Source organism: Budorcas taxicolor, chromosome 18 (genome assembly GCF_023091745.1).
Source record: "Budorcas taxicolor isolate Tak-1 chromosome 18, Takin1.1, whole genome shotgun sequence".
Lineage (NCBI taxonomy): Eukaryota > Metazoa > Chordata > Mammalia > Artiodactyla > Bovidae > Budorcas > Budorcas taxicolor.
Window position 1 is genome coordinate 52208322 of NC_068927.1, and position 18364 is coordinate 52226685.

Genomic DNA, 18364 nt, shown 5'->3' on the forward strand with positions numbered 1-18364 from the left:
CTAGCGCTTGTGTGGTGGCGCGCGCTACGGAGTTGTCCCCGCGCGTGGCCTGGGGCTTGGTGACCCTGGGGACAGGCCACCTTCCCCAAGACTTTGACATTTAGGGCCGCTCAGTTTTCTGATAGCGCCCCTGGGCGTGGGGTGAGAGGAAGGCTTGAGATGGGGAAATACAGCCCTTCATGGAGCATCACTGCCTTCCGTGAAGAGCTTACACTTTGTAGGTGTTCACACCTGCTGGGGGGAGGGATCACACTGGGGTTGGGAGGAGAAGGATATGCCCTGTTGGTAGTAGATTCCTGCTGCCCAGATACGGGGTTCACACCACATATGAAGAAAATGCACCCAGACTATTGCAGGGCCGTATGCCTATAACATTCACACTACAAGTGAGAGAGTATATTGTGACATGGTCAGTTCACTTTGAGTTATAGGGAAATCTCAGTTGTCCAGTGGGATTCACTGAGTATGAAGGAGATTGACATTATCCATGAGATTCACATTATCAGCTGTCCACAGATTTCCCTTGAGAGTGGCAGAAATTTCACTGCCTGCAAGAAGTTCACACTGGGAAAGAATCTTACACTATTTCTTATGCTATTATATTACAGGGTTTCCCAGCTGGCTCAGTGGTAAAGAGTCCGCCTGCCAATGCAGGAGATATGAGTTCAGTCCCTGGGTCAGGAAGATCCCCTGGAGAAGGGAATGGCAACACACTCCAGTATTCTCGGAATATCCCATGAACAGAGGAGGCTGGCGGGCTACAGTCCATGGGGCTGCAAAGAGTCAGAGGCAGGTTAGCAACTGAACACACTATATTATGTTATGACTTATACTACCTTATACTGTCATATTATTACTGCTATTTTAATATTATTCTAAAAGAGAGTTTGCACTTCCATATTGAGTGGGCCCATACTGAGTTGGCCCAGATTGAGTGGGCCCTGAGTTGAGGGAAATTTTACAGAGCTGTTTATACTATGCCCATAGGGTAGACATTAGCTCAGTTCAGTTGCTCAGTCACGTCCGACTCTTTGCAACGCCATGAACCGCAGCATGCCAGGCTTCCTTGTCCATCACCAACTCCCAGAGTCCACCCAAACCCATGTCCATTGAGTCGGTGATGCCATTCAACCATCTCATCCTCTGTTGTCCCCTTCTCCTCATGCCCTCAAATCTTTCCCAGCATCAGGGTCTTTTCAAATGAGTCAACTCTTCACATCAGGTGGCCAAAAGTACTGGAGTTTCAGCTTCAACATTAGTCCTTCCAATGAACACCCAGGGCTGATCTCCTTTAGGATAGACTGGTTGGATCTCCTTGCAGTCCAAGGGACTCTCAAGAGTCTTCTCCAACACCACAGTTCAAAAGCTTCAATTCTTCGGCACTCAGCTTTCTTTATAGTCCAACTCTCACATCCATACATGACCACTGGAAAAACCATAGCCTTGAGTAGATGGACCTTTGTTGACAAAGTAATGTCTCTGCTTTTTAATATGCTATCTAGCTTGGTCATAACTTTCATTCCAAGGAGTAATCGTCTTTTAATTTCATAGCTGCAATCACCATCTGCAGTGATTTTGGAGCCCAGAAAAATAAAGTCAGCCATTGTTTCCACTGTTTCCCCATCTATTTGCCATGAAGTGATGGGACCAGATGCAATGATCTTAGTTTTCTGAATGTTGAGCTTTAAGCCAACTTTTTCACTCTCCTCTTTTCACTTTCAAGAGGCTCTTTAGTTCTTCTTCACTTTCTGCCTAAAGGGTGGTGTCATCTGCATAGCTGAGTATGGGTGGGTCTGAACAAACTTACATTCATCAGAGAGTTCCCACAGTGCATTTAGGTAGACCCTTGGAAAATGGTTCATGCTGTCCCACAGGTGTTCACAGCAGCCACAGAAAGTTCCCCATGCTTAGTGATGTTCACTGTCTGTGTTAACTTTGTCACAGATATGAAAGAGATTAAGTATACTGTCCATGGGGAGGTGCATATTGGGCCAAAGTTTACATAGCCCATTGGGAGCTTACGTGGTGTTGGGGAGGGGAGGATTTCCATTGATTGGGATGGTGTTTCATGCTCCACAGTCAATCTGTATCAGGCATGAGGGAGAATTAGACTCAATGAGCTCTGCAGTCTCCACAAAGAAATTCACCCTGCCTAGGGAGCATAATGCTACAGTGACAGGGGTTCTCTCCTGCCCAGGCTTCCCAGGTGGCTCAGTGGTGAAGAACCAACCCACTTGCAGGAGACGAACATTCCATCCCTGGGTCAGGAAGATCCCCTGGAAAGAAGGAAGGAAATGACAATCCACTCCAGTATTCTTGCTGGGAAAATTCCGCGAACGGAGGAGCCTGGTGGGCTACAGTCCATGGGGTCACAAAGAGTTGGACAGGACTCAGCGACTGCTTAACAACATCAACTGTCTGTTCAAGATTGTCTCTGAATGTGGTGTGTTTTTAATGTCCACAGAGGAACCCCCCACTGCTTATTCTAGTTACACCATGCATAGAGGAGACCCGTCTGTGACAGTTCACACAGTCCAAGGCCTATTTCACATGTCCCTGGAAGAATTACGTAAAATGTCGTTAACTTAGTTACACAGTTCATCAAAATTCCACTGTCATGTGGAGCTGGGGGAAGTGGTGCTACAGGAAGTGGGATAACACAGGGTTAGCCAGGTTGCTCAGGGTGGAACTGAGCTGGGCTTCTTCCCAGCTGTATGACCTTGGGCAAGTCATGAATCCCTTGTGCCTCAGTGGCTACATCTGTTACAGGATAATTTTTTTTTCAATCCTATGGCATAGGGTTGCTACAAAAATGTAAAGAATTAAGATGTGCAAAGCTGAAACTAAAACCTGACATAGCCAAATAAATAAATATTTTTTTAAAAAAAGGATGTGTCAAGTATTTTTTTGTCTCCTCATGTCTTTTGAGGGTAAATCCTCAGAAATGTCAAGTATTAGACTTCCCTGGTGGTGCAGTGGCTAAGAATCCACCTGCCATTGCAGGGGACATGGAATCAATCCCTGGTCAGGGAAGATTTCATCTGCTGGGAGATTCCGCAGGCTGTGGAGTGCCACAGCTATTGAGCCATGTGCTGCCTCTCCTGAAGCCCGTGGGCTTAGAACCTGTGCTTCGCCACCACAAGAGAAGCCACCACAGTGAGAAGCCTGTACTTCACACGGAAGAGTAGCCCCTGCTCACAGCAACTGGAGAAAGCCTGTGCACAGCAATGAAGACCCAGCACAACCAAACATAAATTAATTAATTTTAAACATATTAACTACTGTGGTGAGTAGTAGTATTCAGAAGGAACTTGTCACCACCTGAAGAGTTTATGTTGTCACAGCCTTACTGGTAACTTTGTCCATAGTTTGTGTGTGTTGTGGGGGTGCTGTGGTAGTGCTTTCTGAAAGAATTCCAGAGTGCAGTGTATCTGAGGGGCATTTATCAATCCATCAGGAGGCGTTATGGTGTAGTGCTTGAGGTCCCTTTGTAACGATTTTTAGCTGTGTAGCCTTGGGCCTGGAACCTCTCTCAAGTCTCACTCTCCTAATCTGAAAAATGGGCATCATTCAAGTATCTATCTCATTAGGTTGAGCTGAGGATGAAACGAGATGGTGAGTCTAGGGCCTTGCGTATAATAAGTGCTCAGTAAATGGGAGCAGTGATTTTTTATGTGCTCTGTCCTGCACTAGACTCTGGGAGTCCCTGCTTTTCAGGAATTCCCTGCTGGTTCAGTGGCTAAGACTCCATGCTCCCAGTGCAGGGGGCCCAGTGTTCAATCCCTGATCTGGGAACTAGATCCCACATGTGCATCCTGCCCCTAAAGATTCCACGTGCTACAACTAAAAAAAGATCCCACGTACTGCAACTGAGACTGGTGCAGCCAAATAAAAAATTTTGTAAAGAATTCATCATTTCTTGGCCTTTATTTGGGGCCTATTCTCGGTGATGGGTTACACCACACCTTAGGGAGTCATACTGTCAACACAAGTCATAACACCTTGTGTTGAAGGGGAGTTGGGTAAATTTTACTGGAGAGTTAAGACTTTCAGGCTTGGGAGGATATGTGAAGTTGTATGAAAATTACACAGGCTTCCAAGGGGGTGCAGGTGTAAAGAATCCACCTGTCAATGCAGGAGATGCAAGAGACATGGGTTCGATCCCTAAGTTGGGAAGATCCCCTGGAAGAGGAAATGGCAATTCCAATATCCTTGCCTGGAGAATCCCATGGACAGAGGAACCTGGCGGCTATAGTCCATCGGGATCACAAAGAGTCAGACGTGACTGAGCAACTGAGCGCATGCGCACACACATGAAAATTACGAAAGCCCAGAGGGGTTTTTAAATGTTAATCGTCTTTCAACTTTATTGAATTTTTTAAAAAGAACTATTATCGGTTAGATTTAAGTCCAGACACAAGCAATAGAAATCCAAACAACAGTGGCTTAAACAAAATAGAGAGGTGTTTTTCTCTTTCCTCTGAAGAGATAGAATCACCTTGCTGTCTTTTCAGTCACACTTAGTTCTTCTACCTCAGTGCCTGCTGAAGCTCTTGCCATTGGCTCCAAATTCCAAGCAGGGATATGGGGTGTAGGGGGTTGACACTGAGTCTTTTAACAGCTTTTGTGGAAGCCCCACTCTATCCATATGTCTTATATCTTATTTGCCAGATGTATTCGGCCACCTCTATTTGAGCCCAGAGGGTTTGAATGGAATAGTGAGTTTCCACCTGTCTGTGGGAGAGGGTTACATTATCTATGACTTGGTAAGACTGACAGTGACGGGACTTCCCTGGTGGTTCAGTGGCTAGGATTTGGTGCTCCCAGGGCAGGGGACCATACTCAGTCCCTGGCCGGGGAACTAGATCCTGCATGCTGCAACTAAAGATCTCACATACTTCAACGAAGATCAAAGATTCCACAGGCTACAACTAAGACCCTGCAGAGCCAAACACATAAATATGTTTTAAAAACCCGACAGTGACATTGGTGTTTACTGCACCTGTTGGTTGTGTGTTAGTCACTCAGTCATGTCTGATTCTTTGCCACCCCATGGGCTCCCCACTGGGTTCCTCTGTCCTTGGGATTTTCCAAGCAAGAATACTGGAATGGGCAGCCATTCCCTTCTCCAGGGGATCTTCCCGGCCCAGGGATGGAACCCGGGTCTCCTGCATTGCAGGCACATTCTTTACCATCTGAGCCAGCAGGGTTGAGGCTACACTGTCCACAGAGTGGTTCGCCTGAGCCGTGGCATTTTCCACATGGGGACACGTGGTAGGTTACACTGCCTGAGGCCATACTATGGGGTCACACTGTTCACATGAAGACTCCTTCTGCTGCTTGAGGTGACCCTGTCTACATGCTTACCTGCACCATACATGTGAGGTTTACCCCGGGGTGGGAACTGACCCTACTGCTAGAGGAATTCACACCATGTTAAGCAGGTGATGCTGCCTCTGTGGCAGCGCACACTGAAGAGGGAACAAGTCATTTGTACGCAGTACACCTGGTTTATTTGTTTCCTTACCATCTGTACGGGGCTCACACTGTTTATGAGGGTTACACTGTCTCCGTGGGGTTTATACCATTTATGTAGGTTGCCCTGCTATATGGATCCACCCGGTTTACAAAGTTTGGATGGAGTTGTTCGAATGGAGTTCGGATCACTTTATGAAGGTGAGCATATCTGGACAAGGCTAACAAGGGTCATGCTGTTTAAACTGGAGTTCATACTGTTTTTGAGCATTACAATGTTTATTGGGGCTCTACACTGTCTACGCAACAGTCATACTGTATATGTGCTTTACATCCGTCGCAGACACTCTGTATGGGTTCTGACTGTCACCTTATCCCATCTGTTTTCGGACTCAGTTCACTTCAGCAAGTACATATTACCAGCCTACTCTATGGCTACAGCCTACTCTTTAACGGTGACCACAGCCATGAAATTAACAGATGCTTACTCCTTGGAAGGAAAGCTATGACAAGCCAAGACAATGTATTAAAAAGCAGAGACATCACTTCGCCGACAAAAGTCTGTACAGTTAAAGCTATGATTTTTCCAATAGTCATGTACACATGTGAGAGTTGGATCATAAAGAAGGCTGAGCACCAAAGATTTGATGCTTTTGAATTGTGGTGTTGGAGGAGACTCTTGAGAGTCCCTTGGACAGCAAGGAGATCAAACCAGTCCATTCTAAAGGAAATCAATTCTGAATATTCATTGGAAGGACTGATGCTGAAGCTGGAGCTCTAACACTTTGGCCAGCTGATGCGAAGAGCTGACTCGCTCGAAAAGACCCTGATGCTGGGAAAGATTGAAGGCAAAAGGAGAAGGGGATGACAGAGGATGAGATGGTTAGACAGCATCACCGACTCAATGGACATGAATTTAAGCAAACTCCAGGACACAGTGGAGGACAGAGGAGCCTGACCTGCTATAGTCTATGAGGTCGGAAAGAGCTGGACATGATTTGGCAACTGAACAACAGCTCTATGACGGACCTTGGTCTAGGCACTGGCTTAAGACTTTGTGCTTCCCGTGCGGGGGGTGCGCGTTGATCCCTGGTGGGGGAAATAAGATCTCACATACCGGATGGTACAGCAAAAAAATAAAAGGAACCCACAGGGTCTGGGAAGGGGCCTCCAATATAATAGTGGTCAGGGACTTCCCTGGCAGCTTAGTGGTTGAGAATCCATGCTTCCAGTGCAAGGGGAGTGGGTTCAATCCCTTGTGGGACAACTGAGATCTCCATGCCACACAGTGTGGCCAAAGCATATAGACATACATATAGGTATATATCTGGGTTTCCCAGGGGGCGCTAGTGGTAAAGAATCTGTCTGCTAGTGCAGGAGATGCAAGAGGTGCAGATTCAATGCCTGGGTCAGGAAGATCCTCCGGAGTAGGAAGTGGCAACCCACTTCAGTGTTCTTGCCTGGAAAAATCCCATGGACAGAGGAGCTTGGTGGGCCACAGTCCATGGGGTCGCAGAGTCGGACACAGCTGAGTGCACACACACAGATAGTTATGTATGTATATCTATGTAGTGGTCAGGCCTAGTACCGGGAAGATGGTGTTTGTTTTTTAATATTTTTAGTTTTATTTTAAAATTTTTGGCCATGCTGTGCGAGTTGCAGGATCTTAGTTCCCTGACTCGCCCTCAGCAGTGAAAGCTCAGAGTCCTAAACACTGGACCACCAGGGAACTCTTGAGAAGGTGGTTTTGGCGTAGAAACCTGAAGGGAATGAGGGACAGAGCTATGCAGACTTCTGGTGGAAGAGCCCTCAAAGCAGATAGAAGAGCATGGGCAAAATCCCCGAGGGAGGAATATACCTGGCAAATTCAAGAAATAGCAAAGAGGCTGGAGCTCACTTGGAGGAAAAATGAAGTGGGGAAGGTGGGAAGTGAGGTCAGGAGGGGAAAAGGGCATTGCAGGCAAGGAGTTGTTAAAGCCTCCCAGGGAGTGGAGGGGCTGATGGAGGGTTTGGGGCAGTGAAGGGATGTCATTTGGTTGACTGGAGCACTTCTACCTGCCAGTGGAGCACAGACTATGGGGATGAGGCAGCAGAGAGACCAGTGAGGAGTCACCAGACCAGGGGGATGGTGGGGGATGTGTGTGGGGGGAGGGTGACTGAGTCTGAAAAAGCTGAAGGAAGACCTGATGGGAGGAGTTCCCTTCAGACTGGATGTCAGAGAAGAGAAAGGAGTCAAGGATGACCCCGAGGTATTCTACCTGTGCAACCAGGAAAACGGTGCTGCAATTTCCAGGGATGGGGAAGATTGGGGGTGAGGTCACTTTGGGGGTGCTCTGCTGCTACTGCTAAGTCGCTTCAGTCGTGTCTGACTCTGTGCGACCACATAGACGGCAGCCCACCAGTCTCCCCCGTCCCTGGGATTCTCCAGGCAAGAACACTGGAGTGGGTTGCCATTTCCTTCTCCAATGCATGAAAGTGAAACCTGAAAGTGAAGTTGCTCAGTCAGGTACGACTCTTAGCAATCCACGGACTGTAGCCCACCAGGTTCCTCTGTCCATGGGCTTTTCCAGCCAAGAGTACTGGAGTGGGGTGCCATTGCCTTCTCCGTGGGGGTGCTCTAAGAGATCTTTTTTACTTGGAAAACTTGAGAAATCTAAATGGAGATACCGATGAGGTGGTTCAATGTGTGAGACTGGAGTTTGGGGTAGAGTCCTGAGATGGAGACAGAAATTTGGGTGTAATCAGCATAGTATATAGTGTATAAAACCATGGGCCTGGTGGAGATTGTCAAAGGAATGTGTGTAGATGGAGAAGAGAAGAGGACCTAGGACTGAGTCCTCGAGTCCTTCAGCATTTCAAATCAGAGAGACCAGCATGGGTGATAATCTAATGGGGTTACATTTTCTGTCTGGCAATGGCTACACAGTTTAGGTGGCTTCACTCTCTAAATCAGGGGTCTCCTACCTCTGGGATCCGTCTAATGCCTGATGATCTAGAAGCTGATGTAATAATCACAGAAAAAAGTGCCCAATAAATGTAATACGCTTTAATCATTCCGAAACCATCCCCCTCTCCCTCATCCATGGAAAAAATTGTCTTTCATGAAACCCGTCCCTGGTGCCAAAAAGGTTGGGGACCGCTGCTCTAAACAGTGTGGGTGGGGCCCGCTATTTCTAAGGGAATGGCAATGTTCACAGAGTAGTGGTGGTTCGTCACTGTTCATAGGGGCGATGGGTGGGCGATGATTATGATTTTTATCATCCACATGGTCTCCTTTCCAGGCGTGACTCTGTGAAGGGTTGTGACTTCTGTAGGGGTAGGTTCTGTAGCTTCTGTCCATGCCTTTGCCTGACAACAACAGGATAACTGTTTTATCTGCGTCAGGACAGTAAAGTGGAACAGGAACTACTAGGTCCACGGGAGTGGGGTGTCTCCTCACTGTCCAGACAGAGGTGTTTTCTCCACGGAGCGTTACCCTGTTCATCCCGGGCACCTCTGAGGTCTGGGAGAGGCTGTGCTTTTTCCCAGCCTCAGGGGCATTTGTGAAGGCTTTCTGGGGAGAGTCGGGGGAGGGGTTGGATCCTTGTCCACTGGAGTTCACATGGTCTTGGTTGCATAGTATGTCTTCAAGGATTGACCAGCAGTGAGAGCTCTCATCACAAGTTCACAACCTCTGGGTGTTTCACACAGTAATTGTGGGGCTCACCATTCCTGGAGGTGGTTTCCAGTGTTCACAAGGCAACTGAACTATCCAACACAGTCCACACTTCCATGGTGCAGTCGTGTTATAATATCTGTGGACATGTCATTTTCATCAGCGGTTCCCATTCTCTGTGGATGGTTGAAAGTCTCCCCTGAGGCACGCCCACCATCCATGACTGTGTTTCACAGAAATTGTGGGATTGAATTATCCAGCTGAGTCAGGGTAGAATTCTGCCATTAACAGGCAATTTCACTGTCCATGCTTGTGTGTTTGCTGCCTACAGTTGGACTCTCTAGGCTTACATTGTCTACAGGTTATGCTGCTCACTTCTGCTAATTATCACCAGTATTTATTGCCTACTTATCTCAAATCTCTGATTTCTCATAATAACCTAATCATTAATACCCCCATTTTACAGATGATGAAGCTGAGGCTTAAAAAGATCAATTCACTTGCTCTATACAATCTCTCTCACATACAGGAAATAGCAGTTTGGGTTGCCACCCTGGTCTCCGTCCTCTGGTGGGAGTATAGAGGTCTCTGAGGCTGTAGTTTGGATCTATTATCTTTTAAACTTGGCATTATCTTTTTCTGAGGGGTGGGGCAGTAAAAGACATAATAAACTATACTGGTTAAGGGTGGTGATTTTGAATTGGATAGACTGGATTTGAATCCTGGCTCTGACAGTTTCTGAGCCTTGCTTCATTAATCTGTAAATGGGGCTAACAATAGGAATTCCCTTCTTTGGGGTTTTGTGAGGCTTCAGTGAGAAGATGTCCCGACAACGCTTGGCCCAGCGCCTGGCACATCATGAGCGTTAGCAATTCGGGAGCTGTTATGATAACAATGATGATGGTTATTATTGCTGGACCACACTGCTCCCAGAGGGTTACAATATCCGTGGGGGAGCTGCACTGTCCATAGGCAAGGTTACATAATTCCCCAAGGGGGTGATGCTTCCTGGGAGGCCCTGGTCTCCCCGAGGAAGAGGCCTGAGACTTGTGAGGCACTGCTTAGGGACTGCCCTAAGGCCTCTAGGAACCCACCAAAGGAGGGTGGGCTTGAAGCCCTAAGCACCCAGAACCTAACCCTTCAGGCCTTTCCTCTTTATTCACTTCTCCCTATCTTGGTTTCACTCTCTCTGAGCATCTGCTCCCCAACCCCCTTTCCTCTCTTTTGGTACCTCATAGTCTTTTCTGAGATTGTTTCCAGGATCAGCCTGTGAATATAACTGCTATTTGCCCTCTACCGTTGGCCATCTGATCATTGCTGATTTCCTGTTTCCCAAAGCCTCAGGCTCCATCCATTCCTCCCAGCTGCAGAGAACAGACTTAACACATCCCTACGCACTGGCCTTCATCCTTAAGCCCTGCCTTCCTCTCTCCTGGCGACCCCTTAGTGTCCCTGGGGAGCACATTTGTTCAGACTTTGGTCACCCCCTCGCATCCTGGCTCCACCCCCGGAACCCCCCTGCCCTGGCGGTGGAAGTGGGGGTACCTCCGGCGCCAGCCGTGTTCCCAAGACAGCTGCAGTCGCAGATGGGGGGGCGGCTCTTGCGTGCTTTCTCTCTGGTCACTTCCTCCCCAGATGGGACTGGGGCTATCTGGAAGGCCAAGACCCTATCCCTGGAGGAGCGGAGGAGGCAGCCGCCTCCCCATTTCCGACACTGGGAAATGCTTCCCACCCATTCCACCCCACCCCTGGACAGCTGCCCCCAGTCAGGCTCAGGGTTGGAGGGGGTGCGCATGGTAAGGCCAGCCTGGGAAATGTGGTCTGGATCATCCCCTGAGGTCTTGACCCGACGCCCCCCCCCCCCCCCGCCCCGTCCCCCCACCCCCGGCCTCCTGCAGAGAAGGTTCTGCCTCTTCCGAAAAGGTCCATATTCCTCACAAAAGTTTCTGACACTCATCATAAGGTATCCCCCAACCCCTCTTACAGGCTTCCAAAGAAAATGTGGACCCCGCAGTGGGCAGGAGAGGAGGAGGAGGGGCGGCAAGTCGCGGATCCTGAGGACTTAAAAGTTATCTTCAGACTTGGAGCCTCAGAGAAAGGTCATGACCCCCAGGACCCCATCCTATCCCAGCCCCTCCTTCTCTCCTCCCCCGTCGCGCGGCCCCTTTAAGCCTAGCGCCGGCCGGTCCTCAGTGGCAGCGCGCCGGCGAGTGTGTGTGTGTGTATGTGTGTGCTTGCGCGCGCGTGTGTATGTGTGCCTGTGTGTGTCTGTGTGAGTGCGCTGGGAGGGGGCGGGCACAGTGTCTCCATGGCGACGCGGCGGTGACGTCGCCGGCCGGGGGGCGTGGGCGTCCCGGCCCCGGAGTGCGATATTAACCCGGGAGGCGGCGGCGGGGAGGGGAGAGGCTCTGAGAGGCGAGGCCGGGTGAATCGGCGAGGGCGGCCCGACGTGCTCGGGACGGGACGGGGCAGCGCGGGCGCTGGGAGCTGCGGCCCGGAGTCGGGGCGCCTAGCCCCGGGCCCCCCAGCATGAAGACCCCGGCGGACACAGGTGGGGGCGGGGGCAGCACGTGTGGGGGAGACTTGTTGCCCCGGGAAACCAGGCGGAGAAACTTTGGGGGGGCTGAAGGGTTCTGGGGGAGCCCGAGTGTTCCCCAGTTGCGGGGGACCCCCCAAGCACTCGAGACCTGTTGCTTCTTGCGGTGCGAGCGGGGGTGTGCACCGGGCCCCCAATTCCTGGTTCTGGGCGCAGTGGTTGGGTGCTGCGAGTCCTGGTTCTTTCCCTGCCTGGACCCCAAAACCTGGGCTCTCCCTGACACCCGGGATCACGGGGGTGGCTGGGTTCCTCCCAGCCGCTCTGTCACGTTGCACTCCGGGGGCCGGGACGTGTGCGGGGTGTGTGTGGGGGGGCGCTGTCCACAGGGCCCGCTATTCCCGGTTCCGCGCTGCACGGTCCGGCCCGTGACCTTCACCGCGGTGCGTGCCCCGCACCGGCTTAGAGGGGGATATGGGATGGCCTCTAGGAGGAGGGCGTGAGTGGGGAGCCCGGGACTCGGGGTCCGGGCTGCGCCGCCCCTCCCCCGCCCGTCTCCGCCGGCTCCTCGCTCCCCCGCCCGCGCCGAGTCGCAAAGTTCCAAAGCGCAGCCCGAACGTTCGAAAAAGGAACTTTTTGTTTCCGACCTTAGAACGCGCGGCTTTAAGGTCGCTCCGGAGAGACCTGGGAACCCTCCTCCCTCGCCGCCGGGGACCTGGGGTTGAGGAGGGTGGGGAAGGTGGGGGGGACGCGGAGGCTCCCCCCCCCCCCGTTCCCCCTCCCTCATCCAGCTCTTCTCTTTCAACCGGCCGTCTCTTCCCTCCGCCCCCCTCTTCCCCGCCAACTTGCTCCTCCTTAAGGGACCAAGGTTCCCCTCCCCCCCTTCGGTCGGCGGGCGGGGGGCAGCAGGATTAACCCCCCCCCCCACTCGGACTTTCCCCCTTCCCCTCCCCCGCCGCCCCCGGGCTCTCCCAGCCTGGACTTTGCGCCCGGGCGCGCTGGGGGAGGGGTCCCAGCCGCCCCCTGCCCGTCTGCCCCGTCGGAATCCGGCCCGGGGCGGGGACGGGGGAGGGGGAAGGGGGCCGGGCGCCGCTGTTCAAACTTGTTTCCTTCCCCCGGCGGCGGCCGCGGCTACGGCTCCTGTGTGCGGGTGTGTGCCCCGACCGGCCCACCCACCCCGCCCCCCCTCGCTGGGCGGGTGGGGGCGGCTCTTAAAGGGCTCCGAGCAGGGCTCGGGCGCCTGGGGATTGGGGGCCGAGGAGGGGGCTGGGTGTGGGCAGGGGCTCGGAGTGCAGTAGGGTCAGTCACGTGCGTCCCACATACTCTCTGGCTCCTAAAGGCTCCAGGGCCGCTGGGCCTCGGGGGCAGCCGGAGCCTCCCTTCGCCGGAGGAGGGGGCCGAGGGACCTAGACAACCCCGCCTCGTCTTCGCTCCCTGCTATGGGCCTTCGCCTGGTGGGACCGGCTGGGCCGCTCCCCCATCCCAGTCTTGGGGCCGCGCCGTGTGTGGGTTCTCTGGCTGGGGGAAGGGGCGGGAGCCTCTTCTGGCCTCCCGATGGGTCCATGGGTCCATCTGCCTCCTGGCTGGCCGCTGCGCGCCCCTCCATCCGATCCTCTATCCCGGCCCCACTCTCCTCTGCCGCGGCTGTTTCCCACTTCCTGTTTTCTTCCCGGCCCTGGCGCCACCGAGGGCTGCCTGGAGTGGGGGAGGTGGTGGGGCCCCCCAGGAGGCCGGCGTGTTCTTCCTCTACCACTGCTCCTCCCTTCCGACCCCCATAGTCCTTTTGAAAAAAGTTTGGGCAGTTAAGGTGAATTTGAGGGGTGCGCGAGAATTCTGCAACCCGCGCCCGCCCCCCACCCCCAGGTTTCCACAGTCTGGGAGATTCCCTACCCCGCCTGTGTGGGACCCAGGTGTGTCTTCTGGGACCCCGCCATCCCAGCCCTTCCTGTCTGCTGCCTCTTCTCCACCCTGTCTGGCAATGTCCTCAGTTCTTCTGTCAGCTGCTCTGTCTCTGCCTCGCTGTCCCCCACCCCCCCGTGCTCCAGAGGTCCTGCATCCCCAGGCTTTCTTGGTGTAGGCCGGGTGGTTCCCTGTTTTAAGCACGTGGACTCATACACAACACACACTCACACATGCTCCCCTTGCCCGTGCCTGGCTCCTGGCTCCAAAGCCTGGGGAACAGAGCCCCATTGAGACACCCTGACGTCACCCCCCGTCTTCCTTCTCCCCCCAAAGCTGGGAACAGGCCCTCATGTATGCCGTGTCCGATGAGGAAAGCTGGCTTTGGGATTGGCCTGGGAATGCGGAGGGTCCCTGCCACGAGTGGGAGCCAGGGTCCTGGCCCCGGGGCAAGGTTGTTCAGGGAGGGGGCTTAACTAAGGGGGCCTGGGTCAACCCCCAGAATGCAGCCTGAGGCCTTTCCAGAGCCCCCCACCTCCCTTCTGAGTTCCCTTTGTGTTGCATGTAGTCTCTCTCACTCCTTCTCTTCTGCAAAGTTTATTTTTAGCCTCCTGCTCCCCCGCTCCCAGGACTGTCGCTGCACACACGTTGCCTGGTTACCGGGACAAGGAGGCTGGGGCGGGTGGGCTGGGAAGGGTGGCTTTAATTTTGGGGGGAGGGTGGAAATCAGTACACCCTCCCAACCCTAGACTGATGTCTCAGGGGCTTCGGCCCCCACCCCGAGTCCAAGAGCCAGATTGGGGCTTGTTGGGGGTGGGGGCGGGGGCGTGAAGCTTGGTGCCATGAAGGGAGACAGGAGTTTTTTGGAGAAGGTTGGCGGGTACATGAAGCAGGCGGTCTCTTGGGTTCCCAAGAGCCTCTGGGCCCTGAACAAGACTGTTGGACCTGGTTCTCTAGCAGGGTGAGGATCAAGGGGTGAACACCTGGATTCCCAAGAGAGGGATGGGGCTGTGGATGTTGGGGTCCGTGGAAGGTGCTGTCAGGGGCTGTCACTTGTGAATGGAGCAGGAACTGCTGGTACAGGACCCCGGGTCTGTGACCAGCTGAGGTCATGTGGTCGTATCCCTGGAGCCCTGAGGGACTGACTGGAGGCTGGGATTTCTGAATGGGGCAGGGACCAGGTGGGGAATGCTGGCCATCTCAGTCTGCCCAAGGCCAGGGGTCAGGGTTTAGAGTCAGCTCTGATTTAGAGGGAGTGGTCCCTTTGGGACCAGGAGCTGCTGATCCCCAGCGTCCCCATCGGGAAGGCTCCCCTGTTGGATTCCAGACTTGGGTGGGGGCTTTCAGGGAGATTCCATGTTGCCTCAGGTTGGGGTGGTGCCGTCTTCAGCTGGGGTTTGAGCCAGGGCCATGGAAGAAGGCTGGCCCTTGCAGCCTGACTGGGACTTGGGGACCCGCCCATCCTTAGCTGTCCACCTTGGCCTTCTCCCTCTAGTGGCACCAGGGTTCCTGTCCTGCCTCCCCCCTTCTTCTCTTCCTCCCTTTTCCCTCCTCCCACCCCTCCATTACCGGCTGCCTTGTGCTGAATTATTGATGGCCCCTGATTACCCGGGGGTTTGGGAAATGACAACAACCGCAGCCCCCCAACTCCCCCCACTCAGGCTGCCCACCCCCTCTAGGGACATACCAGCCCACCACCAACCTCTACCCAAGGTTAATGCTGGGGGTGGGTAGGTAGGTGGGCAGGGAAAAAGCTGAAGATGAGAAGGCAGAAGGGGGAATGGGTTGCAGTGAGCGATGCCTGTTCAGTGTTGAGGCCCTCCAGCCAGGTTGGGTCCATGTGCCTGGGTCTGGGTAGGGCAGTGCAGCACAGAGGGTCCCGGGCTTGATGGGGGGGCGCTTTCTCAGACAGTCTGGGTTTCACTCTCCAGGGAAGACAGAAGCCTCTGTGTGTGCAAGCGCTGACCTCATCGTCAACCAGCCACCGCACCCCTCCTGGTCCTTTTAAGAAAAAAAAAAAACCTTCTCCTCTTGGGGGCCTAGGGTGGGAGTAAGGGCTCCGGTAGGTCTTGGGAGGGAGACAGTGTATGTTCCTAGGAGGGGAACAGAGGAGGTTGGGGGGGCAGGGGCGTGGTAATGACTGACCCTGAATGGGAGTGAGGGTGGGCTGGGGGTGGCTAGCCCCAGCCCGTCTGGCCACGTGTGCCCCTTCCTGCCCCTCCCCCACTGGCAGCCCTGCCCGCCGGCCTGGCCTGGTGCCTGGCCCCCTGGCACTGGCCCCGGGACCCGCCGCCGACGGTTTCCTGTTTCTCCCGGTGTCGCTGGAGCAGGCTCCAGCTTCCCCTCCCCCCAGCTCCTGTCTAGCCCCCCTCACACACACAGACACGCACTGTCTCCCTCTAACCAGGTCTTGGCTTGGCAGAGGGGAGACAGGTTTCCCCATGGTAAGGGCGGGGATAGGAGGTGGACCCTGGGATGGGCCCCAGGGCCCAGATGCGGCGCCCTGACCCGGGGCCGCTCTCCTGCCTCCTGTCCCCAGGCTTTGCCTTCCCGGACTGGGCCTACAAGCCGGAGTCGTCCCCCGGCTCCAGGCAGATCCAGCTGTGGCACTTTATCCTGGAGCTGTTGCGGAAGGAGGAATACCAGGGCGTCATCGCCTGGCAGGGGGACTACGGGGAGTTCGTCATCAAGGACCCCGACGAGGTGGCTCGGCTCTGGGGGGTCCGCAAGTGCAAGCCCCAGATGAACTATGACAAGCTGAGCCGGGCTCTGCGGTGAGGAGGGCAGAGGCCCTGGGGCAGACGTGGACAGCCCCCCCCACCCAACACACCAGTTGGGAGCCCCCTGGCCCGTGGGGGTGGGCACTGGGTTTGACTTCTGGCTGTGCCACATGGTAGCTGTGTGACCTCGGGCCAAGTTCTAACCCCTCTGAGCCCACGTGTCACACCAAAGCGAGAACGTGGTCATGGATGTGGCCTGTAGTCTGGCCCCAGAACTAAGGGGAGAACTGGTCCCCACCCTCTGGACCTTGATTCCTCCCATGTGGCCCACGTTTCTCAGTCACCCTTTGCGAGCAGCACTAATACAGGTCAAGGTTTGGGTTCTAGATTCGGGTCCCCTGTGACTGACCCTCTGGTGAACGGTGTTTCTGCACCCCCAGCTATTACTACAACAAACGCATTCTGCACAAGACCAAGGGGAAACGGTTCACCTACAAGTTCAACTTCAACAAACTGGTGCTGGTTAATTACCCTTTCATCGACGTGGGCTTGGCTGGTGAGTACCAGGGCTGATGGGTACGGCCTTAGAGGGAGAGCAGGGTCTACCCGAATGTCCAGGCGAGGCGGAGCGGGTGGTGGTGGGGGCTTGACATCACATCTTCCCTCTCCCATCAGGGGGTGCGGTGCCCCAGAGTGCCCCGCCAGTGCCGACAGGCGGCAGCCACTTCCGCTTTCCTCCGTCGACGCCCTCCGAGGTGCTGTCTCCCACCGAGGACCCCCGCTCACCGCCGGCCTGCTCTTCATCATCATCATCCCTCTTCTCGGCCGTGGTAGCCCGGCGCCTGGGCCGGGGCTCGGTCAGTGACTGTAGTGATGGCACGTCAGAGCTCGAAGAGCCCCTGGGAGAGGACCCCCGGGCCCGACCGCCTGGCCCCCCGGAGCTGGGTGCTTTTCGTGGGCCCCCGCTGGCCCGCCTGCCCCATGACCCTGGTGTCTTCCGTGTCTACCCCCGGCCCCGGGGTGGCCCTGAGCCCCTCAGCCCTTTCCCCGTGTCGCCTCTAGCCGGGCCTGGCTCCCTGCTGCCCCCGCAGCTCTCCCCGGCTCTGCCCATGACCCCGACCCACCTGGCCTACACCCCATCCCCCACGCTGAGCCCCATGTACCCCGGTGGTGGCGGGGGCCCCAGCGGCTCGGGGGGAGGCTCCCACTTCTCCTTCAGCCCCGAGGACATGAAACGGTACCTGCAGGCCCACACCCAAAGCGTCTACAACTACCACCTCAGCCCCCGCGCCTTCCTGCACTACCCCGGGCTAGTGGTGCCACAGCCCCAGCGCCCCGACAAGTGCCCGCTGCCGCCCATGGCCCCCGAGACCCCACCGGTCCCCTCCTCGGCCTCGTCCTCCTCTTCCTCCTCTCCATTCAAGTTTAAGCTCCAGCCGCCCCCCCTGGGACGCCGGCAGCGGGCTGCTGGGGAGAAGGCCCCTGCGGGCGCTGATAAGGGCGGCGGCCTGGCCCTCGGCGGTGCAGGCGGGCTGGCCGAGGGTGCCGGGGTGCTGGCCCCGCCACCGCCGCCACCGCCACCGCAGATCAAGGTGGAACCGATCTCCGAAGGCGAGTCGGAGGAGGTGGAGGTGACTGACATCAGCGACGAGGACGAAGAAGATGGGGAGGTGTTCAAGACGCCTCGTGTGCCGCCTGCACCCCCAAAGCCCGACCCAGGCGAGGTGCCCGGGGTTGCCCAGTGCATGCCTCTCAAGCTGCGCTTTAAACGCCGCTGGAGTGAAGACTGTCGCCTCGAAGGGGGTGGGGGCCCTGCTGGGGGCCTTGAGGATGAGGGTGAGGACAAGAAGGTGCGTGGGGAGGGGCCTGGGGAGGCTGGGGGGCCCCTCACCCCAAGGCGGGTGAGTTCTGACCTCCAGCACGCTACAGCCCAGCTCTCTCTGGAGCATCGAGATTCCTGAGGGCTGTGGGCAGGGGACCCCCATTCCCCCCACCCCCATGCCTCTTTTGCTGCCTTAACCCCCCTATTACCTGGAGGTGAGGGCAGCTTTTTAGGCTCGCTCCGCCTCCTCCTCTTTCCTG

General features: G+C 55.1%; 1 protein-coding gene across 2 annotated transcripts; it reads left to right on the forward strand.

The window, feature by feature from the left end:
• Positions 1 to 11556: 11556 nt before the first annotated feature.
• ERF (ETS2 repressor factor) lies at positions 11557 to 18364 on the forward strand. Of its 2 annotated transcripts, none has more exons than XM_052655773.1 (4): positions 11557 to 11681; positions 16102 to 16336; positions 16723 to 16838; positions 16958 to 18364. In XM_052655773.1, exons 1-4 carry the CDS (start codon positions 11660 to 11662, stop codon positions 18241 to 18243), a joined length of 1659 nt encoding a protein of 552 aa, XP_052511733.1. In that variant the 5' UTR covers positions 11557 to 11659; the 3' UTR covers positions 18244 to 18364. The 2 variants fall into 2 exon arrangements, with proteins under 2 accessions (XP_052511733.1, XP_052511734.1); XM_052655774.1 differs by lacking the exon at positions 11557 to 11681 and adding an exon at positions 12761 to 12813.